Source organism: Entelurus aequoreus, linkage group LG04, assembly GCF_033978785.1.
Source record: "Entelurus aequoreus isolate RoL-2023_Sb linkage group LG04, RoL_Eaeq_v1.1, whole genome shotgun sequence".
NCBI classification, from domain to species: domain Eukaryota; kingdom Metazoa; phylum Chordata; class Actinopteri; order Syngnathiformes; family Syngnathidae; genus Entelurus; species Entelurus aequoreus.
Genome location: NC_084734.1, coordinates 57219778 through 57245003, shown reverse-complemented (window position 1 = coordinate 57245003; position 25226 = coordinate 57219778). Strand labels below are relative to the sequence as shown.

Here is a 25226-nt window from a genome sequence, read left to right as displayed (position 1 = left end):
TTTAATATATTTTATTTTATGTCAATAAAATCAGCATCTTCTGTAGCTGCTGGTGCATGCTTTACAGTGTAGTACAAGTAGATGGCGGTATAGATGTTCTAAACCATGGTTGCAAACTGCCAGGAGACCGAAGAAGATAAAGAAGCAGACGATTGGTCGAGCTCACAGAACATCCACCAATAGGAAATTGACAGAAGGCTGCCGGGTTCCGACTGTCGACAAGTGTTGCAGAATGTTTCGGAAACTTTTGTTTTCTCTCTTTCTCCTTTTTATATATCATTATGACCTTATTGACGCACAGAAGAAAAAGGAGGTATTTTATATTGGTACTCGGTGGGGAACGTTCAGACAATATACATGACAATTTCGTGGTCTTTTAAACTTTTATGACGGTCTTCCTGTATTCAGCAGTTGCTAAGCTAACTCAATCAAAGCTAATGTGGATTATTTGTGTAAATACGATTATTTCTTCATATATTGGGTTTGTTATTCGCTGCTAGAAGCCCCTTTTTGTTGTGAGTTTTCAGTCATGTGTACTGTAATTGGACTGGACTTAGGCTGCTCGTGGAAAATACGATCAAAGCCCAATGGAAACAGGATAGTCAGATATCACCATGCAAATGAATGTCTTGTTCTCTTTGTTTATTCAATCGTTTATTTTGCCTAGATCATGGAATGATAATACAACGTTTACCTTGGGTGCACAATTTCAAATGTATTTGAGATCGTCTCAGAATCATGCATGTCGGATCAAAATATATAATCACCTATACGTTTATTTAATATTACTTATGATAAGTGATGCCGAAGGTTCCAGAATGTATTTTAACTTGGCAAGCCCAATACCCAATAACTTCGCTATAATCATCGTTTAGTGCCGTTTTTGGCAGCTTAACATGATTTGACACCACAGCACATATTAGATGATCAATACTCTAGCAAAAGACTGATGAAGATGATACATGCAATTCTGCCCTGTCATTAACAATCATAATTTTCCGACCCCAACTGTATTTACTTTGAATTGTATTATAATATGTCTGATAATATTAGAAAGATAAAAGCAATGTAATTTATTTACTTTGAATTGTATTATAATATGTCTGATGATATTTGAAAGATAAGAGCAATTTTGGACTAAACATCTGTCTATGTCCTGTTTAGACTCTCCTGTCAGAGAGGGTGAGTCAAATGATGGAGTGGACCAACAAGCGTTCTGTCATCAGAATGAACGGGGATAAGTTCCGCCGCTTTGTGAAGGCTCCCCCCAGAAATTACTCGGTGGTCATCATGTTTACGGCGCTGCAGCCACAGAGGCAGTGTGGCATCTGCAAGTGAGAAGCAAAAGACTTAACGTACCCTTTGGAACATAGCTTTGTTTCATGCACCCTGCTACGAATAACATACATGACATAATATTTGTGCACATGGAACAATATTTTCTTTTAAAAATAATTGTGTGTATTACTCCAGGGAAAGGAGGTCTACAGTAGAGTATGTGAAGGTAAAGCAAAACAAAGTGAATAGGGGTGTCTCAATATAACTTTTCACTTCCTGTGCGATACCCATGTATGTATTGGCCATAAACAAAATTATTCCAATACGATACCAGCACAAATAATCATGCATACCTTTATTATTTTGTAGTGTTGAATGTTAAAAAAGGTTTGTTTCATTAAGTGAAATTAGTCAAACAGACATTAGTTTGTACATTAGTTGATTGGTAACACTAAAACTGGCCCTAGTGTGTGAATGTGAGTGTGAATGTTGTCTGTCTATCTGTGTTGGCCCTGGGATGAGGTGGCGACTTGTCCAGGGTGCACCCCGCCTTCCGCCCGAATGCAGCTGAGAAACACCAACCTATTCATTATTATTCGTCTGAAATGGACTTATGCTGTTTAAATTGAAGTGGGGTGGTAATTGTGTTATGGTAACTCCTTATGGCCACAATAATTCAATAATTTAAGATTATGATGCAGTAAACTGAATGATGCAGACTTGTTGTGACAAGGTACTTTCTAAAATGCTTCTGCCATTGAGACTTTGTATGTGTAAGTAACATGAAATAGGGTTGCACAATTTTGAGGAAAAAAAAATTAGATTTTAAAATTTAAAATTGCAACTCAATTTGCAATTTCTAGATGCTATTCATTTAAATGCACATAACTGCTAGAATGATGAGTGAGGGAAGTCATGTCACTTTTAGACTGTCTATTAACTTTCTTGTCTCAAGTTGCCACACAGAACAAAATTCAATAATCTACTTACAAAATTATCTGGGTTTACGTATACGACGCCCATGCTTGCTTACACTCTCCTTGGTCGTAGCGTCATTGTTGTTCAATTGACAGACTTCGTACTGCTTTCACTGGAGAAGTTCCTTTAGCTGTTTTACACTGTCACACTTAAAACCTTTTTCAGATACTGTACAGTAATACAACTGGTGTTTATTAGCACATTGGCTGCAGCACACACATTGCAGTTTTCTGTAATCACTTTTGATTGGTCAGCAGGCCAAGGATGCAAGGATCAACAATTTTGATTCAATTGTAAAATGCAGGAAAGAAAAAAATATAAAACCACCACTTCTTGCAATTTATAATTGCAGTAATTAAAACCTCAACGTCAATTCGATGTTGATTAATTGCGCAGCCCTAATATGTAACTTTAATTATTTGATACTGGTTAATATTGACAAATGTGGTGTTTTAGACCCAAATATTAGGTTTACATGGTAGTCTGTTGCCTACTATGTTTACCTTTTATAAAATACTTGACTAAAATGCAAGAAAAGATCAACCTTGTGTGCTTATTGGAGGACACTTAGATGTTAACTGGCTGTCCAGCTTTGCACAAGTAAACATGCTGCAGGACTGCTTCTATCACAGATTATAGCACACATTTTACATGCAAGCACATATCATTCCATACTTAGTTTTTTGTTTTTTTTTCTGATATTGATAATGGACCGATATCAGTATATGGTATCGGAAATCCCCTAAAAGTGATCTCATGTTGTTGTTAGCATGGCTTATAAAGTTTACATGTATTAGTTACACAATTATTAACATAGCTGGACAATTGCGAAAGACACAATGAAATAAATTATTTTCTACAGCCATTGTCAAAAGTTTTGGGAGTAACCTAAATGTTGTGCTTCAATAACTTGGTTGCTTTGTTCTCCACAAAAACATTATTTTCTTAACATTATACTGTAGCAGACGTTAAAAGATTGAGACTGCAGAGTTGTTGACACACTGAACTCTCACTATGTCACTCCCAATACTTTTTGCTCACAACTTACATGTTTTCATTTCAGGCAAGCTGATGAAGAGTTTCAGGTCCTGGCTAACTCCTGGCGTTACTCCTCTGCGTTTACGAACAAGGTCTTCTTCGCAACTGTGGATTTTGATGAAGGATCAGACGTCTTTCAGATGGTGAGACATGACAAGTTAAAAGGAAGGATGTTCCGATTAACGTTTTATGCTCCCTAAACCAATACTAATCAGCCATGACTGAGATCGGCTGATACCAATCACATGTAACTGTATATTTTTTAAATGGTTTTATAGTGAGGGCTACTGACAGTGTGCAAATATCAAGACAATATTTAAATTAGGTCCTTGTTTTATTTTATTACATACACTTGTTTGATAAAAACAAAGTAAACAGTAAACTAACACAACAAAAGTAAAAACGACCATCCGATTGTGACGGGTAAATGACGCCACAGTGAGTGTATGGCACACTCGCTAGTTGTGTTGTTATTGCACTGATACTGTTAGTGATTCATATTGGTCATCTGCTGGATTAAAAGTCCCTACAATGTAAACCAATCAGAAGCAATGTAAGGTGCATCTTGGCGTCTCTATCTTTCGCAATGTGGTTAACTTGGCGACTTTCTCGCTCAATCTAGTATCTTTCCAACTCCTGTTAGTGACTTTCTTTTCCAAAAAAGACTATTGACAAATCTAGCGACTTTTTGGGATGTTTGGAGACATAAAAGTGCGTATCACTCTAATGTCCTCAACGTACAAGTGGTGCTGCCGTGAGCCACATTCTCACACAAAGCTCTACTGGCGCACAAGGCCCACCAAAAACTTGTTGTATAAGGTGACAACAAAGGTATATTGGGTACTTTGAACTTGAAATCAGTTTGAATGGAACCTTTTTCTGCACATTTTTTGAAGGCTGTATTTGTTTTTGTTGCAGCTCAATATGAACTCTGCTCCGACATTTATCCACTTCCCTGCCAAAGGAAAACCCCGCGCGCCTGATACCTATGAGATTCAGGTCAAAGGCTTTGCAGCTGAGCAGCTGGCAAGATGGGTAGCAGACAGGACTGATGTGCAGGTACCTGTTACACCTTAAATCAGGAGTTTCAACCTTGTCAGGCCAAGTACCCTCAAACTGATTCAGATAAGTACTTGTATATATTTCATAAAATTGTGTTTTGAATTAAACTGGTGTTATTGTGCAATACTATTATTCAAATAATACACTATGACGCCATCAATAGCTGGCCGGCAACTAGAGTCGCTAATCGCTAGCTGTCAACTACCACCTTAATTGTTAGCTGGCAGTTTGCTAAGCGCTAGCTGACAACTGGCGCTGTAATTGCTAGCTGAAAACTGGCATGTCAATCCCTCGCTGACAATTAAGGCCCTAACAGTAAGCTAGCAGCTTACTCCGTTAAATGCTAGCTAACAACTACCTCCCTAATTCCTAACCGGTTACTGGCGTGCTAATCATTAGCTGGCAACTAGCGCCTTCATTGTTAGCTGACAGGGTACTAATTACTAGCTGGCAACTGACATGTTAATTGCTGACAACTAGCGCCTTAATCACTAGCTGACAACTACCGTCCTTTTTAAGTGGAATGACAATTAAGTTGTTTTGTATTCTGTATTCTGTTTTAATCACTAGCTGGCAACTGGCATACTAATCGCTAGTTGATAACTGGCGGCCTAATAGTTAGCTGGCAGCTTGCGTCACTAATCACTAGCTGGCAATTAGAGTGCTAATTGTTACCTGTCATAAATGCTGACATGAATACAAAAAATGTTCTTATTTTAAACCTGCCAGGTACAGTAAGTAGTGTTGTGATGACGCTTTCACTTCTTACTACACTAAGGTCTGTTAGATAACATGTATTTAAAGACATTTGAATTTGGGGGAAAATTGTAGAGGTTAAATATATATTTTTTTCAAAGTCTGATCGTCCAAATTTTCACGACCACATACCACTGCGGACCTCGTGGGGGTTGCAAACACCCTGTTGAAGTCCTCCGACTCAAACAGTCCCTAAAAAAAACTTTACCAAATTGTGATTTTTTGTTTTATTCCAATCTTAACTATTGCCCTATTTATCTGCTTGTTTACTTTGTGTCTTTATTTAAGTGTTGACTTCTTTGTTTGTTAGATACGAGTCATTCGTCCTCCGAACTATGCTGGGCCTCTCCTACTCGGCTTCCTCCTGGCTGTTATTGGAGGACTGGCATATCTGCGGAGGAACAATTTAGAGTTTCTTTTTAACAACAACGTCTGGGCCTTCTCTGCACTGGTAAGCTACATAAGAGCTCATTAGAGAACAACGCCTTCATAAAAAAGATGTTTCACAGTACTTGAATTCGCAAAACAAACACACACTCCTCCACAAGTAGAGCGAAGAAGTGTCTATGGATCTACTCATTCATAGAGTGAACATTGAGCAAATGGAGTATTTTTTTACTCTTATGAGCTCTGTGATACACATAAATTACTACTTTAGTTTGTATTATTACTACCTTCAAAATGTTCTGACAAAGACAAAATTGTACAATCACTGAAAACATTTTTCTCAAAAGAAATAATCCAAATTCAGTTAATTAATTTCAGACAGCAACAATATAAACAAAAAACACATTTTATAGAGAATAAATACAGTTTAACATGTAGAATAGTAACAGTTTTCCATGCAGAATAACTGAGAGAGTGCAGGAAAAACAGAGTCCTGTTTATATGAATACATATATTTTTATTTTTATTTACCTTAAGCAAGGCGTATAAAGAATTTAGGTACTAATGTACTGTACTTTATATTTTGGCGCTTAGTACAGTCCTTTGCTCTTTTTTTATAGTCCTTTAAAAAATACATTTAAATTTCAATCGAGGCTAGGGATGTTAATGTGGAATCAACACAACAATACAACCCCTTTGGAGGTTGTCCTGATCAAATATCAAACAGAAATAAAACATATACTGAATTATATTGGCCTGCATCTAAAACATCCTATTACAGTAAGAACTCTGATACAAGCAGTATTTTCTGCTGGCAATAATGTCTCTTCATGCTGACTTAGCTGAAAGATTGTCTCGATTTGGGAGCCTTTTTAGAGACTTTTACTTCAATTTTTTTTTTAACATAAAAAAAAAAAAAAAAATTCAGTTAGACTTACATGAGATACAAAATAACTACTCTGTGACATTCTAACATTCAAGAAATGCATTAAAACAAATGCGCAAGCTTGATGCTAAAGATGTTTGCCTTTTTTAAATGATCGGCAATGGCGGGTGAGCTGCCGAGCCTAGCTGATCTTTAACACAGTTGCGTCTCGGTGTTTACGCGATTAAAGATTGTACTCGCGTGAAAGATTCCTTCAAAAGGGATCCAGGCTCAGATGGAGTAAAAATCCTATTATCTGTCTTTCTTATTTGATGTTTTTTTCCTTTGATTTCAGTGCTTTGTCCTGATCATGACCTCTGGCCAGATGTGGAACCACATCAGAGGACCACCATATGCACACAAGAACCCTAACACTGGCCAAATTGTAAGACTTACTCTATACCTGTATCAATTCTGCATCAACTAATTATGTTGTTTTGTTTTTTTCCAGAGTTACATCCATGGCAGTAGTCAGGCTCAGTTTGTGGCTGAGACGCACATTGTACTACTTTTCAGTATCCTTTGTGCATACTGTACTCTTGACTTTTACAGATGTTTGCTACTAAAGTTCTGTTTGATAGTATAGTCTTGTAATGGGTTGTATTCAGTCACATGACATTTGTAAACGAAGTGGTGGGCCACCAAACCAACATGGTGACTGTGCAGAAAACAGACTGCGAACTATCTGAGTACGCAAGGGGCCTAGATGCAACCGCTAAATGCAATTACGAGCAAAAAATACAAATCATGCAATGGAATAGATCCTTATACTCTATCAAAAAATGATTTTCCGTCGGTTGCGTTGCCAGACATGTCAAAGTATGTTGTGCTCCAGATTCATTCTACACAGCAAAACAGATGGAAACTTGAATAGCATGGAGTCCTACAACTTCTTTGTGTGTGGGTCGGTCAAGGATATTGGAATCAAAACTCTCCCGTATAAATATGCACCATTTTTGCATGGTTAAAGGGCTACTGAAACCCACTACTACCGACCGCGCAGTCTGATAGTTTATATATCAATGATGAAATCTTAACATTGCAACACATGCCAATACGGCCGGGTTAACTTATAAACTGCAATTTTAAATTTCCCGGCAAACTTCCGGCTGAAAACGTTTCGATATGAAACGGAAGTATTCAGAGCCCATTGAATCCAATACAAAAAGCTCTGTTTTCATCTCAAAATTCCACAGTATTCTGGACATCTGTGTTGGTGAATCTTTTGCAATTTGTTTAATGAACAATGGAGACTGCAAAGAAGAAAGTTGTAGGTGGGATCAGTGTATTAGCGGCGGACTACAGCAACACAACCAGGAGGACTTTGAGATGGATAGCAGACGCGCTAGCCGCCGACCTCACCTTGACTTCCTCCGTCTCCAGGCCGCATCGGTGATCGGGTGAAGTCCTTCGTCGTACCGTCGATCGCTGGAACGCAGGTGAGCACGGGTCGTGTTGAGCAGATGAGAGCTGGCGTAGGTGCAGAGCTAATGTTTTTAGCATAGCTCTGTCGAGGTTCCGTAGCTAAGTTAGATTCAATGGCATCGTTAGCAACAGCATTGCTAAGCTTCACCAAGCTGGAAAGCATTAACCGTGTAGTTACATGTCCAGAGTTTGGTAGTATTGTTGATCTTCTGTCTATCCTTCCAGTCAGGGGCTTATTTGTTTTGTTTTTATATGCAGTTAAGCCCGATGCTATCACGTTAGCTCAGTAGCTAAAGTGCTTCACCGATGTATTGTCGTGGAGATAAAAGTCACTGTGAATGTCCATTTCGCGTTCTCGACTCTCATTTTCAAGAGTATATAGTATCCGAGGTGGTTTAAAATACAAATCCGTGATCCACAATAGAAAAAGGAGAAAGTGTGGAATCCAATGAACCCTTCTACCTAAGTTACAGTCAGAGCGAAAAAAGATAGGTCCTGCACTGCACTGTAATCCTTCACACTAAAGTTCCTCATCCACAAATATTTCATCCTCGCTCAAATTAATGGGGTAATCGTCGCTTTCTTGGTCCGAATCTCTCTCGCTGCATTGTAAACAATGGGGAAATGTGAGCAGCCCTTCCTCCTCTGACGTCACGCTTCTTCCGGTATAGGCAAGGCTTTTTTTTATCAGCGACCAAAAGTTGCAAACTTTATCGTCGTCGTTCTCTACTAAATCCTTTCAGCAAAAATATGGCAATATCGCAAAATGATCAACTATTACACATAGAATGGATCTGCTATCCCCGTTTAAATAAAAAACAATTCATTTCAGTAGGCCTTTAAGGTTGCATTTCATGATTTGCCTATGCGTATACAGCCATGTTAGTTGCTTTGTTGTTGTTGCACGCGCCGTTACGAGTATGCATGTTTTTCCCCATCTTTATTACAATATAACTATAGACCTCAACGTTGTGTATGTACTGAAAGCTTCATATATGATTGTTACCTTTGGTAAAAGCTTAACATTTTAAGTTTTGCTCACATTCGATTTTTCTTATTTAGACTCGCTGAGTTGGTGCCTTACGAAACAGTTGTGGCAAAAATGTGTTTTAAGAACTCCAAAACAAGATAAAATACAAATAAAATCAAGATAATAGTAAACGATAATAGTAAATGGGAAATAGTAAACGTGAAAAGTATATCAAACAATCCTTTACGAAATGATCAATGTAAACTTGTGCTTTCTTCGACTCTGCCTTCTTGGACTGGAGTGTGTGCCACTTTTGTCATCGTCTTTCACCCTTCTTAATTACCTCTTGAGGAACTATGAATAAACATTTATCCTTTTCGTGATTTGAATGGTTTGAACAGACGAAAACAAAGCAAGCGTAGGACATTTTTCTTTGAGAAAGGCATAATGCCGCCCAGAACGCTATGACAAGAAACGCTTACTGGCCCACCACCTCAAAACTTGCATAGTTAATGAGCCAGACCTGACGTCTGGTAAATACAACAAGACAAAAGAAGATGGAGGTTTGACTGTGGAATTACGATTAGTGTTTGGACCTTGACCTGCTGATAAGATGCTGCTATTACCATGGGAATAGTGCTGCTGTGTGAGGCTGCTTGCTCTGACATCGACATTGGAAAGAGGAAGAGTATGTACACATTCTTTTGACCATTAGCATCTATTTATTAGCATCAGTGTTGACAACACTGTGGATACTTCCTGAATGTTTCAGACCACACATCCCTTGTTTATTGCTTTTTTTGGACTCATACTGAGCTAGCAAAACTAGAACAATTCTGTAAAAAGTATGAAAAAGCACAAACATTCAAATACGGTAAAAACCTTGAGCAATAAAGCATAAATGACCCATGAAACCCATGATAAACAAATATATAATTTTGACATGGTTGTTCCTGAAGCAACAGTGTTTTTATCATCCTACATATTTGTAATTGTATGTGTGTCAGTTATGTGTGTCGCAGGTATCGCTTTGGTGATGCTCTTCTTCAGCTGGTTATTGTCCATTTTCAGAGCAAAGTATCATGGCTACCCATACAGGTGGGTAACATTTTCACTTCAAATATCTGACATTTGTTTAAATCATATTCTTAAACTTATGTCTTATTTTCCAGCTTTTTGATGACTTAGAACTGATCAACCTCCCTCTCCTGTTCTCAGTGCTGAGCTTATGTCCCTAAAGTGCCCTTTATTTAGTACAAGAATATTGTCATGTTGGTACTGGAAGACATGTTTTGTCTTCTACACCATGCAGCCAAAAATGTTAGCGTGATGATGTGTTTATAATAATTATAATAATGGTTTAGATTTTTAAAGCGCTTTTCGAGACACACAAAGGGGTTTGCGGTGAGGTTATTAACACACAAAACCTTGGCTGTCCTCTTTGTTTGTGTGTGACAGAAGGAGCAATCAACAAATATGGCAAATAAGTGACCTAATTTTATAACCTGATCTTAATTTCTGTAGGGTGTTTTTCTCACAAAAGGAGACTTTGCTCAAAAATGTGTGGCTACTTCCATCCATCCATTTTCTACCACTAGGCGCTGGAGCCTATCCCAGGACAAGTCACCACCTCATTGCAGGGCCTGTGGCTACTTAGTATACAAAAGAAATAACAAAGAATAGAAAAAAGAACATACTTTTGGAAATACAACAGACTTAATGTTGTGCGATTTACACATATGATTGGAAACTAGATTTGACCAAAATATGAACACAATAGTAGCATGCGATGACTTCATGCTCATGTTTTATACAGTACCTCTGAGTACTGTCAAACATGTATGATATCCACAGTTGTGGATTACATGTCATAAATTGTGTCGTTAGCTACAGCTGATGATGTATGCAGTACACAAATCTAAGAGTTGTCAGCAATGCAGGAAATTTTGAATTTTCAGCTGTCAAATAAAGCAGTAATGTTATGGTCACATACTGAGTATAACTGCAGTGTAATACGTTCATGTTGGTTTCAATGTATGATTAAATAGTTTCTGCAAGATAATTGTAATTAAGTGCCTCATAGGTTTTTTTTGTTTTTTTTAACTATTCTATTCCAAAAGAGCACAATTTCAGTAGCCAAGGTTATTTTTTTGTATTTTTTTTAATAAACATTTATTTGCAGTGCCAGTCTCCACAGGTGCAGGACAAACATTTTTGCAAGCTATAAATAAACCAACAGACGAAACTTTGTTCGATGTCCTAATTATTTGCTTTGCTTCTCATTGCATTCTTAAAGCGTCATGGCCGTCATCATGTCTTTATGTACACACCACCTACCACCTGAAGTCCTGTGAGAAACACTTGACCAAAATAGTCCTATCTAATTCCAAACCGTAAATATGACAGTGTACTCTCTTTCTCCAAAATGAAACCCTGAAATTAGAAAATGCATGGTTATATTGTGTAATGACTGTACAGTTAGAAATTGTTGTTATAATGGTAATCAAAGGGGATTTTTTTTTCTCCCTGTGATACTAAACTGCGGTAAAGTTTGAAATAGGTCCTAGAAATATGTAACAATGCATCAAATGTTATTTTATTACTAATCTTACACATATTTATGCCTGATCTTTGCACCTCAGTCCTTAAAAATTTACTACATGGTTAACTCATTTTATCAAATTTTTTGAAAAATAACAAATCTGACATAATTGCATCAACTGGGCATTTAAAGGGTTGTAAAAACATCACATGTTGGCAGTTTTTATTTAGTAATAAAGTTGATTAAGAGATATGAGCAAAAAAAAGTTGAATGCATTTTTGACTCCAAAATTATTTTCTACACTCAATTCCCTTATGACCTTTTCTTCCTTTTGCTACTCCCTGCTACTATTGGGCTAAAAATGTTTCCCAGTACATCGTTGATATATTTAAATGTTTAAAATAAAGATAGTAAAATTAAACATTAAGAAAAACTAAAACATCATGCCATTTGGAGTAACAACCAAAGTTATAACCAAAAAAAGTACCTCAAAAATGTTGATTGATTGATTGAAACTTTTATTAGTAGATTGCACAGTACAGTACATATTCCGTACAACTAACCACTAAATGGTAACACCCGAATACGTTTTTCAACTTGTTTAAGTCGGGGTCCATGTAAATCAATTCATGGTAATCACAATAAATTACTTGTAGGCATGTCTTAAATAAAAATAGAAAAATGTTCATATTTTGACACAAATGCAATTGTATTGTCAGAATGTCATACATAATTTTTTTTTAAATATGTCATTTATTTGTTTAAAACATGCTAACAGTTTTATCTAAAGTCCAGTCAGAGTCCATTTTGAAGCAAAATAAAAATATATTTATTTAAGTCAGTGGTTCTTAACCTGGGTTTGATCGAACCCTAGGGGTTCGACGGAGGTCAAAACACACCCGACTCATCATGTAAATAAAAACTTCTCCCTATCGGCGTATTACGGATACGGCAACAGCAAAAGTCAGACTGATTTGCAGGTGTGTAATTTGTTGTGATTTTATGCACTGTGTTGGTTTTGTTTGAACAAGGTGATGTTCATGCACGGTTCATTTTGTGCACCAGTAAAAAAACATGGTAACACTTTAGTATGGGGAAAATATTCACCATTAATTAGTTGCTTATTAACATGCAAATTAGTAACATATTGGCTCTTAACTAGTCATTATTAAGTACTTATTAATACCTTATTCGGCAAGACCTTATTATAACCCTAACCCTCTAACCCTGGCCCTAACCCTCTTACCACCCTAACCCTAACCCGAACCCTAACCCTAACCAAATAACTCTAATTTAAGTCTTTGTTACTTAGAATATGTTCCCCTAGTGTCCAAAAAAACTCTAAATTAAGTCTTTGTTACTTAGAATATGTTCCCCATACTAAAGTGTTACCAAAAACATATAATAACTTTGTCTTGAATTTGAAAAAAAAAAGGAGGGTTCGGTGAATGCGCATATGAAACTGGTGGGGGTCGGTACCTCCAACAAGGTTAAGAACCACTGATTTAAATATATAACATTTTGTATCATTCTTTTAGGTTAATTTAAATAATGCATGCAAGTAATTTACTTGAATAATCAAAATTCAAAAGTGTGATTACTCTGATTTGAAGATTAATTGTTGGACAGGACTGATATAATTACTCATGCTGTCAAAGGAGTATGTTATTTTTTTAATAATCCAACTTTCGCATTTTAATTAATCATGATTAATCGTAATGTTATCAGAATGTCGTAAAAAAAAAATAAAAAAAAAAGGTTTATTTTTACTTGAATGCATGTAATTTACTTGTATTTTTTGAAAACTTGCTAACAGTTTCAAACAAAGTCCCAACTGGGTTTATGTGAAGTGACATTTTCCAGCGAGCACACCAGGATTCTTGATCTGATCCCTGACCAAACAACAACCTGCTCCTGCTGCAACTTTCAGGTAGCCATCCGCGGGTATTGTAAAGAAGCATGTGCCCTCAAAATAAATTGGGCAATTAATTTGTACATGATTCATGTGATAATGTTTTGTGATTAATCACGAGTTAATGCGCTGGCCTTTGACAGCACTAATAACTAAATATGGATGAAATAACTATTTTTGTCCTTTGAATTTTTCCTGGCTACAAACATTGTATTGGGATTTCATGTAAAAGACTGTCAACACAAAATTGTGAAGTACATATAAAATGATACATTTCGTTTTACAAATGAAAAACTGAAGCGCTGTGTGCAAATTATGAAATCATCCTCCTAGTCTTTTGTGAAGCTGCCTTTTTACTTTGGAGAGCAGGAAGCGTTTCAGTCATTTCTCCAGCTGTTTCCGCTCTGTTTCATCCCTGCTTTATGGCGCTTTTCCACATCAAGTACTGTTTTTAGTATTTTTTTTACTGGAATAATAGACACTAGTTGTTAATGATTGACCGGTATGGAGATTAATTTGTGTTTTTATTACAAAAGCCTTTTTTTGAAACTTAATTTTTGCGTTTGAATTTTGTGAAATTAATTTTTTTTGAAGTGGCTGGGGAGAGGGAAGTCTGGGCTTCCCTGCTTAGGCTGCTGCCCCCGCGACCCGACCTCGGATAAGCGGAAGAAGATGGATGGATGGAATTTTTTTTTACATCAAATTATGCTGACAATTTAACTAAAGAAAAAAAATCAGTGTTTTAAAATTCAGTGTAAAAATAATTCAGTGTATAAAAATTGCCATAAAGTATTATTGGAAAGAGATACACCAAGCTCTACAGGATATTTTCAAATGTGAAATAACCCTTGAACGTAAGACTCTGTTTTTCGGACATGTACCTCAGGATTGGCTAAAAAAAAGATAAACACTTAATGAATATCCTACTAGTGGCCTGTAAAAAGACCATTACTAGGAAATGGATATCCCAAGAGAGCCCAACTTTGAATCAATGGATGGAAATCACAATGGTCATATATACAATGGAGAAGATAACGGCTTTTATTAATTATAAATTGCAGAAATTTACTTCATACTAGGAAAACTGGGTCAATAATCTCACGCCCCATAAGCCTGATTTTAATTTCTCGATTTAGTTATTGTACTGTTAAAAAAAAAAGGATTATAATGTCTATATATTTGTTTTTAAATTATTATTTATTATCTGTTTATATTTTTGTATTTTTGTCCTATTATTGTTATTAATTTATTATTATTATTATTTCTTTTTTCTTTAATTAATTGATTTATCTGTAAATAATATTATTTTGTTTTCTTGCTGTCTCTTTCTTGGGGAGGAGGCGTGGCATCGTTGGGATATAAAGAAAAAAATATTTGGACATTTAGGGCAGACAACAGATGTATGATGTATGTAAATATGATGTAAAGGATAGGAATGTCTGATGCTGGATGTCAATAAAAATTAAATTAAAAAAAATAAAAATATTAATTCAGTGACTAAAAATATTCCCTGATTCAAAAAGCAAGACTCACTTCTGGTAAATTAAGACTGAAGCAATCGATCTTGTTTCAGAACCAGCCAATGAGGTGTCAAGTTTGAAGACATGTGACACGGGTCTTACAAAACCGCATTTTGAACTTTTATACATAGATTTTTTTAACATTATTTTTATACAGTGAATTTTAAAATATATAATTTTTATACGGCGGGGCGAAGTTGGTAGAGTGGCCGTGCCAGCAATCGGAGAGTTGCTGGATACTGGGGTTCAATCCCCACTTTCTACCATCCTAGTCACGTCCGTTGTGTCCTTGGGCAAGACACTTCACCCTTGCTCCTGATGGGTGCTGGTTAGCGCCTTGCATGGCAGCTCCCGCCATCAGTGTGTGAATGTGTGTGTGAATGGGTGAATGTGGAAATACTGTCAAAGCGCTATACAAGTATAACCCATTTATACACTGAATTTTAAAACACTGAAATTGTCAATTTCAATGAAACTGTCAGCATAATTTGATGTAAAAAAAATTCAGTTTACAAAATGCAAACACAAAAAATTCAGTTACATAAATTCAGTGTCCAAAAAAAGCTTTCGTAATAAAGACACAAATTAACCTCCAGAGACCGGCTGCTGCCAAATTTCACTGGAAAATTCTGACACCTTGGCCTTCAACAAGAAAGATCTATAGCAGCATTGTGATTTAGGAGTTTAGCGTTTAAAAACTTGAATTCTGAGCTCTTGATTCACCTTAAAACAGCAACACCTTTTACCCCTCATTTTTTGTCTCCATGTTTATATATTGTTCAGAAAGGGCTTATTTAACGTCTGTCTTGATACAGAATATTTGTTTTGTAATTATTTTTTCACATTTAGTTTTATGATCAAAATGGAAACTTATTTTTTTCCTACATTTTTGTTTTGAATATGTTATACTCACTGGGGCTTGACCGACTTATTTTAAGAGCCTCGAAGATGTTGATATTTATTTTAATTTTTTTAATTTTCAAAACCTTTATAATATTCTACATTTACATACAATCAAATACATAATAATACTCAAAACAAGTACAGAAACAGTACAAAACAAAACAGCACCAGGGGGTTGTAAACTCAATAAAGCAACTAAAGAAGAATGCAAAATATATACATGCGTAAAGCCATAGGCTCACACAAGTTCCATAAATAATCCAAATTTGGAGCACAGTTGTTGATCTCTGTTAGGTTCACTAGGGCAGTGTTTTTCAACCTTTTTTGAGCCAAGGCACATTTTTTGTGTTGAAAAAATCCGGAGGCACACCACCAGCAGAAATCATTAAAAAACGAACTCAGTTGACAGTAAAAATTTGTCGCAATTGTTGGATATGACTTTAAACCATAACCAAGCATGCATAACTACAGCTCTTAATTGTCTCAAAGTAGGTGTACTGTCACGACCTGTCACATCACTCCGTGACTTATTTTGAGTTTTTTGCTGTTGTCCTGTGTGTAATGTTTTAGTTTTTGTCTTGCGCTCCTATTTTGGTGGCTTTTTCTCTTTTTTTGGTATTTTCCTGTAGCAGTTTCATGTCTTCCTTTGAGCGATATTTCCCGCATCCACTTTGTTTTAGCAATCAAGAATATTTCAGTTGTTTTTATCCTTCTTTGTGGGGACATAGTTGACTGTCATGTCATGTTCGGATGTACATTGTGGACGCTGTCTTTGCTCCACAGTAAGTCTTTACTGTCGTCCAGCATTCTGTTTTTGTTTACAATGTAGCCAGTTCAGTTTTAGTTTCGTTCTGCATAGCCTTCCCTAAGCTTGAATGCCTTTTCTTAGGGGCACTCACCTTTTGTTTATTTTTGGTTTAAGCATTAGACACCTTTTTACCTGCACACGGCCTCCCGCTGTCTCCGACATCTACAAAGCAATTAGCTACCCGCTACCACCTACTGATATGGAAAAGTATAACATGGTTACTCTGCCGAGCTCTAAACAGCCCCGACACTCAACAACAACATTGATTGATTGATTGATGGAAACTTTTATTAGTAGATTGCACAGTGCAGTACATATTCCGTACAATTGACCACTAAATGGTAACACCCGAATAAGTTTTTCAACTTGTTTAAGTCGGGGTCCATTCATGATACAGATATATACTATTATCATAATACAGTCATCACACAAGATAAACATCAGAGTATATTCATTGAATTATTTACATTATTTACAATCCGGGGTGTGTGTGTGTGTGTGTGTGTGTGTGTGTGGGGGGGGGGGGGGGGGGGGGGGGGGTGTTAGGTTTGGTTGATATCAACACGATATCAAGGACTGACTTGGTAGGATATGTACAGCAAGTAGTGGACATAGAGATAGAGATCAGAGAGCATAAGAATAAGAATAAGTATCTACATTTGATTATTTACATTTGATTATTTACAGTCCGGGGAGATAGGATGTGAAAGGAAGTTTGTTAGTTTACGGTTGAAGTTGCCTTGAGGTGTTCTTTTAGTGCGGTTTTGAAGGAGGATAGAGATGCCCTTTCTTTTACACCTGTTGGGAGTGCATTCCATATTGATGTGGCATAGAAGGAGAATGAGTTAAGACCTTTGATAGATCGGAATCTGGGTTTAACGTGGTTAGTGGAGCTCCCACATAATTTGCAGACTATAATTATTGGTTTGCAAAAAATATTTTTAATCCAAATAGGTGAAATTAGATAATCTCCCACAGCACACCAGACTGTATCTCACGGCACACTAGTGTGCCGCGGCACAGTGGTTGAAAAAGACTGCACTAGACTAGAGGGTGACAATGCCAAGCACTATAAAACAGTGCCGATAGGGGCAGTACAATCAGGCCTCCATGCTTGTTTCCACATAATTGCACAACGAATAAGTATATAAGCAGGAAGTAGAGCAACTTGTTTTGAATCTTTTACCTGAACAAAATATGGAGAGTCCGGAGTTAACGTTTACTTTAGCCTACACTGTTTTCTCTCTCTGCTTTGTTTTTACGCCCAACGAGTTCCGTTCGGCAGGTTTGACGATCCAGAACTTATTTTCTTCCTGGTTAGGAAGTGAGGACGTGGGATTTGTACAATATCATGTCAGGAGGAGCAGCCTCACTCTTCTGGTCCACTCGGCACTGCCACTAGGTACTCTTTACTCTTTAACATCAACATTGTTCATCTATACCTTCTACAGCAAGGCAAGGCAAGGCAAGGCAACTTTATTTGTATAGCGCTTTTCATACACAAGGCAGACTCAAAGTGCTTCACAGACAACAAAGTGAAATGAAAGAAAATAAAAGCAAAATTAAAATGCAGACAATAAAAATAAAAACAGTGCAGACGTTAAAAGTTAAAAGATTAAAAGATTTAGCTGAAAGCTAAGGTGAACATAAAAGTCTTCAGTCTAGTTTTAAAAGTAGTGAGAGTTGGGGAGAGTCTGACATCTTCAGGAAGTTTATTCCAGCTATGTGTTGCATAGTGACTGAATGATGATCTCCCTTGATTTGAGTTTACTCTTGGAACCGCTAACAGATTGGTCTCAGAAGATCTTAGTGATCTAGAGGGCGTATATAGTGGGAGCATATCAGTGATATACTGATATACAGCAACACTTCACATTCTATAGCACCATATTGTTCGTCAATACATTCTATATCAATACATGAACACATTGTTTATCAGTACATTATTGTTTATCAACACATTCCATGACAACACAACACATGTAAACATCCCATATCTAACTAATTATTGTGGGTAATACACAATGTTGCCTGTCTGACTACAGTAATTACACTTTAATGCACTGTAGCACTTTGAAATGCACTTTTGCTTTTACAAATAACATCTATTACTATTATTACTTTATACCTCTGGATGGTTCCCTGCTAACTGACACTGATAACTGATAGATAGATGACTTCAACCTTAGATCAATCATCAATCAGTCAAAGTTTATTTATGTAGCCCTAAATCACGAGTGTCTCAAAGGGCTGCACAAGCCACAACGACATCCTAGGCTCAGATCCCACATCAGAGCAAGGAAAAACTCAACTCAATGGGGTTACAATGAGAAACCTTGGAGGGGACCGCAGATGTGGACGTCGAGTGGGTCTAGTTAATAGTGTGAGAGTCCAGTCCATAGTGGGGCCAGCAGGAGATCATTTTGAGTGGAGACAGGTCAGCAGCGCAGATATGTCCCCAACTGATGCACATATAAGTGGTCCAACCCGGGTCCCGACTTTGAACAGCTAGCGCGTCGTCTGTCGTCAACTAATCTGTGCCCCCCCTCTCCAGGGAGGAGAGATACTAATAGATAAAATGTAATAAACTCAATAAATAATAATAACTGGCTCCACTTAGCTCTCGGAGAAAGTAATCAAACTAGGGGTTTACATACTTTGTCCACCCTACACTGTGAATGTTTGTATGTTGTGTTCAATAGGAAAATGAAAAAATGTACTTTTTTGAGCAGTGATAGTTTAAGCAAACTGTTTATTATTGTGACTAAGATGAAGACTACAACACATTGTATGCCCAATTTATGCAGAAATACAAGTAATCCCAAAGAGTCCACATATTTTTTTATTGCAACAATATATATATACAGAGTACAGGCCAAAAGTTTGGACACACCTTCTCATTCAATGCATTTTCTTTATTTTCATGACTATTTACATTGTAGATTGTCACCGAAGGCATCAAAACTATGAATGTACACACGTGGAGTTATGTACTTAACAAAAAAAGGTGAAATAACTGAAAACATGTTTTATATTCTAGTTTCTTCAAAATAGCCACCCTTTGGTCTGATTACATTTGTGCACACTCTTGGCATTCTCTGGATGAGCTACAAGAGGTAGTCACCTGAAATGGTTTTCACTTCACAGGTGTCATAGTTGTGATGCTTTCGGTAACAATCTACAATGTAAATAGTCTTGAAAATAAAGAAAACACATTGAAATGAGACGGTGTGTCCAAACTTTTGGCCTGTACTGTATATATGTGTGTGTGTGTGTGTGTGTGTGTGTGTGTGTGTGTGTGTGTGTACTGTTTATGTACATAATGGCAAATATCTTCAATGGGTGTCACTACTTCTAAACATGCTGTATTGTTCTCCATATCTGCAGGTTACTACCTGGGCATGTGTATCGCTGCTCCAGAGAAACATCTGACATATGTTCACCAGGTTAGATTGTCTTTTGAAAAATTCATGTTGAGTCATGTTGTTTGGTAATATCTCAATGTGTCTAATGTGTTGTGTCCTTTTAGTTGAGTGACAACTGGAGAATGTTCCTTAGTCTCTCCGTGTGCCTCCTGCTGGGCAGCTGGACGCTCATCTTCTACTGGTCCCGCCATCACTGGTACAACCATCCGATGAGCAGAGCTCTGCAGGCCCATGTGCAGCCGCCTCACTCAAACTGGGGCTCAGTGGCCAGAAGCATCAACACAGAGTTCAGACGTATCGATAAGTTTGCCACTGGGGCACCTGGAGCCAGAGTTATTGTCACAGACAGCTGGGTGTTAAAGGTGTGTTTGTATTTGCATTATGTAGTGCAAACTTATTCAACTGGTGACCCGGGGGCCAAATCCGGCCCGGGAATGATACCATACCGGCCCCCGAATTCAGTTCAACACCTGGGAGACAAAACATTTTGCAGCAAATTTCTAAAACCACTAGAGTGCTCCTGTTGCGTGGAGGAACTTGGACCACTGTAAACACATTGGCAGGTCCTTGCATTGACTTTTTAACCTTGCTAGCAAACATAGAACACTGGGGTCCAAACTTGTGATTTACATAACTGTGGCGTTCCTCAAGGCACCACTTTAAGTCCTCTCCTTTTTGGCAGTTACCTATTTTCTTGTTAATGTGATTTATGTCAGTAAGGTGTTGCTGTAGCTTGTTAACTTCAGATCCAGTCAGTAGTTTTAGTTTAGACTGCTGTAGAGGACACTGGTTCTAAGGATTATATATATGTTTTGTATAAACATTAACTCATAAAAGTTATAGGTATAGTAGACAAAGGGTCACATTTAATCTGACTTGCATGGCAGGTGACCACCTATCATGTGTACATGGCTGCACAGAGTGACTGTCATGTGACTGTGACCGAGTCCATTCAGCACCAGCTGAGCCCCGACTCATCCTCGCCCTTACAGCTGCTAACATTGAGGGTGCACAGCACCAACCCTGCTGTGGGACCCTTTGATATCAGGTACAATCCACTGTCAGGACAACAACTCCACGGACCATACACAAAGTCCAATTGTATCAGTTAGTTTTTTTCCTCCAGGTTGAACTCCACAGAGTATGCAGAGCTCAGGGAGAAGCTCCACGCTCCCATCAGGAACTCAGCAAATGTAGTTATTCACCGAACCATTAGCGAACTTTTCCTAGAAACATTCCGGACTCAGGTGGAGCTCAACCAGCCTTACTCACTCCCTAGTGGACAGGTACAGTATAATACTTCTGCTACTGATTACTGTACAGCTGCTGTTCTGAGTCTAAAGCAAGAAGAGGCTATCTTACCCTATTTGTTGTCCTTACACAGGATTTGGAGCCTTGTATTGGCTGTATGCAGGTTCAAGCAAATACCAAGCTCATCAGACTCTGCTCTGAAGAAGGTAAATATGTGTGAGTGCTAAAGCTTAAAGGTCAAACCACCTTTTAAGTGACAATTCAAAGAAATTATTTGAATTGGAAACAACAAAATTGGAATAAAAGTGTTCCAGGATCAAACTGCTGTAATCATAAAAACAAACTGCTATCAATTGTACTGCAATTAAACATTGTTACGGCAAAACAAGTTAACTATGATACAGTAATGATAAACATTAAAGCACACTCTTATCAGGACATCAGAGGCAGGTGTGTTACAAGTTCTTAAAAACATAACAGAAACTATGTAACAATAGCTTGCCCTTTTACTACTTATTTACAGAAGTAGAGCAGTGTTTCAACTAGAAAATGTGTTAGTTAAGGTAGTGTCTCTCCGGCGGACAGACTGGGGAAGGGGGTGGGTGGGTGTAAGGGTTGGTGTAACTCGGCCTGTCGCCATCACGTCTCCACCTCGTCGCTGCCACCACAGCCTGGGTTTCAATAGACTACAGACTGTGGTGAAGTAGGCCGGCTTCGTCGCGTGAAGAAGCCTACAATTTTTGGTTGTGTTTTCCGCTCCATTTGCTGAATGGCGATATACGATATATATCTCAAAATTTTTTCCGTAAAAAGAAAAAACTAAAAAGTCCTAGTTACCTGAGATACTACTGTATTTTCCGCACTATGAGGCGCACCGGATTATAAGGCGCACCTTCAATGAGTGGCCTATTTTAAAACTTTGTTCATATATAAGGCGCACCGCGTTATAAGGCACATATAATAGACGCTACAGTAGAGGCTGGGGTTACTTTATGCATCCATTAATCAGACCTGGGCATTCTGCGGCCCGCGGGCCGCATCCGGCCCTGTGAGCGGGTCTTTTCTACAGCCGGAGAAATAATAACTAAGAAGAGAAATCCTCTAAAATGTAATACGTTGGAAAAACTGTTTTTTTTAAATAAAAATGTGTAAAAAAAAAAAATTCCCAGTCCACAAGCATCCTCATTCACAACACGTTCTCTTAGATTTCCATGTTATGATACATGTTCACATTATTTATTGACTGTATCTAAAAAAGACAAAAATATATTTTGATTTAAATGAAGATATGAAATAATCCTAAATGAAATACAATGACTTGGTTTATATTATTGTATATACTAGGTCATAAAATCAGTGTCAGTTGAGTCGGTCCATAGGTTGCCTGTAGGGATTTTTAATGTCCAGCAGATGTCAGTATTTAGTGACACAGTATCGACACAGTATCAATACAGTTTTGCAATGTGTCAAAACGCTTCATGACGCCTCATCAACCCATCACTAGTTTTTGTTGTGGTATGACTCTTTTGTACTCACTGTGTGTTTGTAGGAGCTCATTCAGAGTGCGAGCAGTGTTTCTGCAGACCCATGTGGTGTTTGTCCTGTTTGGGTCGGTGGTTTGCCAGCCGCCAAGACCAGCAAAGACCTGAGACCTGGTTGTCCAGCGTAGTCCCCTGTCCCACATGTAGAGCCAAATTCTGTATACTGGATGTGTGTGTGGTACGCTGACACACATCATCGCTATGAAATGAACGCTGGTCTTAACATATTATTCTGTTGTCTGAAAGCATCACCATATGTTTATGGCCTGGTAAGAAGTTTTTTATTGTTTATATTCCCCTGTTAAATGGTTGTTGCCTCTGTTATTGTTTTCTGACACTTACTTTACTGTTGTTAAATCCTAAAGTTTGACAGCGTAAGTTATAATTAGGGGTGTCCCGAGCCAATATTAATATCGGATATTGGTCTAATATTAGCAAAAAAAAACAACTTTTGGATTATATTGGCTTGCCTGCAAAATGTGTAATATAATCTCCGATACAAGCAGTCCTGCAGTGTATTTACTCGTGTAAAGCTGGGCTGCCAGTTAACATCTAAATGTCCTCCAATAAGCACACAATGTTGGTATTTTTTTTCTTGTTTTTTGTATTTTGCACACAAGCTAGACCTATGTAGAAAGTGTCCTTAATTAAACAACATTGCAATCTAAAACAGCACATTTGTCATTATAAACAAGTATTAAATACTTACAGTTACATATTACGCATACAAAGTCTTCAAGGCGCGTACTACAAAGTATCCAGTAACAAACGTGTCTGCATCATGGGGACGGCGTGGCGAAGATGGTAGAGTGGCCCTGCCAGCAATCAGAGGGTTGCTGGTTACTGGGGTTCAATCCCCACCTTCTACCATCCTAGTCACGTCCGTTGTGTCCTTGGGCAAGACACTTCACCCTTGCTCCTGATGGGTGCTGGTTAGCGCCTTGCATGGCAGCTCCCTCCATCAGTGTGTGAATGTGTGTGTGAATGGGTGAATGTGGAAATACTGTCAAAGCGCTTTGAGTACCTTGAAGGTAGAAAAGCGCTATACAAGTATAACCCATTTATCATTTATCATTATCATTCAATTTACTGAGTCATTCAGTTAACTGTAATGAATCATTAATCAAAAAACAATCTACACTAAGAAAAATAGCATAAACCTGTCAGAAAAGGTTTGATCAAATGAAATTACAATTGTAGGTATGAAAAACACAACATTTATGACATTCCACACTACAAAATAATTTAAGTATGTACCAGGGCTGACAATTTTTTGAATTTTAATCACTTTTAAAATTTTGGTTGCCACGATTAAATGAGGGTGATTCTCATCGATATTAACATTAAAAAGCGGCGCTGCATATCATCGAGCACTTTCACAACCACGGCGGCAGAGAACAACTCTGTGAAGCACGCCCGTCCACTCCAGAGGATTAAGGTTGAAAGCGTTTATTGTCGTGAGCACAATATAAACATTAGGGGTGTGTGAAAAAATCGATTCGAATTTGAATCGCGATTCTCACGTTGTGCGATTCAGAATCGATTCTCATTTTTAAAAAATCGATTTTTTTATTTATTTATGTATTTATTTTATATATATATATATATATATATATATATATATATATATATATATATATATATATATATATATATATATATATATATATATATATATATATATTTTTTTTTTAAATTAATCAATCCAACAAAACAATACACAGCAATACCATAACAATGCAATCCAATTCCAAAACCAAACCCGACCCAGCAACACTCAGAACTGCAATAAACAGAGCAATTGAGAGGAGACACAAACACGACACAGAACAAACCAAAAGTAGCAAAACAAAAATGAATATTATCAACAACAGTATCAATATTAGTTACAATAGCATAGCAGTTATTAAAAATCCCTCATTGACATTATCATTAGACATTTATAAAAAAAGAAGAAAAAAAGAACAATAGTGTCACAGTGGCTTACACTTGCATCGCATCTCATAAGCTTGACAACACACTGTGTCCAATATTTTCACAAAGATAAAATAAGTCATATTTTTGGTTCATTTAATAGTTAAAACAAATTTACATTATTGCAATCAGTTGATAAAACATTGTCCTTTACAATTATAAAAGCTTTTTACAAAAATCTACTACTCTGCTTTCATGTCAGCAGACTGGGGTAGATCCTGCTGAAATCCTATGTATTGAATGAATAGAGAATCAATCGTTTTGAATCGGGAAAAAATCGTTTTTGAATCGAACTTTCACTGGGGTTGCTGCAGCGGAACGCTTCGTTTTACTTCATTTCACTGGCTTCGCTCCCGTGGAGTTTCAGTGTGTGTTGAAGACCCCACTGTTGTCATTAGATGGCGACAGGTGTGGACAAAATTGGAGATAAACACATTTGTCCCACCTAAAAAGTATACTGCGAAGGACAAAAATTCAGACTGGCTGTGTTAGCCCGTTTGCGAGAGCACCAAAACCGTGGAATACAGCCAC

The 25226-nt window shown here is 37.4% G+C and overlaps 2 protein-coding genes across 2 annotated transcripts; both read left to right on the top strand.

The window, feature by feature from the left end:
• The first annotated feature begins 156 nt into the window (after positions 1 to 156).
• Positions 157 to 11069, top strand: magt1 (magnesium transporter 1). The gene is made up of 10 exons (XM_062043681.1): positions 157 to 313; positions 1165 to 1334; positions 3320 to 3437; positions 4213 to 4353; positions 5423 to 5563; positions 6720 to 6809; positions 6876 to 6939; positions 9433 to 9507; positions 9827 to 9917; positions 9992 to 11069. Exons 1-10 carry the CDS (start codon positions 233 to 235, stop codon positions 10005 to 10007), a joined length of 987 nt encoding a protein of 328 aa, XP_061899665.1. The 5' UTR covers positions 157 to 232; the 3' UTR covers positions 10008 to 11069.
• Positions 11070 to 17623: 6554 nt separating this feature from the next.
• tmem129 (transmembrane protein 129, E3 ubiquitin protein ligase) lies at positions 17624 to 23042 on the top strand. The gene is made up of 7 exons (XM_062043680.1): positions 17624 to 17906; positions 19892 to 19950; positions 20034 to 20291; positions 20817 to 20977; positions 21056 to 21215; positions 21314 to 21386; positions 22730 to 23042. The coding sequence occupies exons 1-7, from the start codon at positions 17702 to 17704 to the stop codon at positions 22906 to 22908; spliced, it is 1095 nt and encodes a 364-aa protein (XP_061899664.1). The 5' UTR covers positions 17624 to 17701; the 3' UTR covers positions 22909 to 23042.
• Positions 23043 to 25226: the final 2184 nt, after the last annotated feature.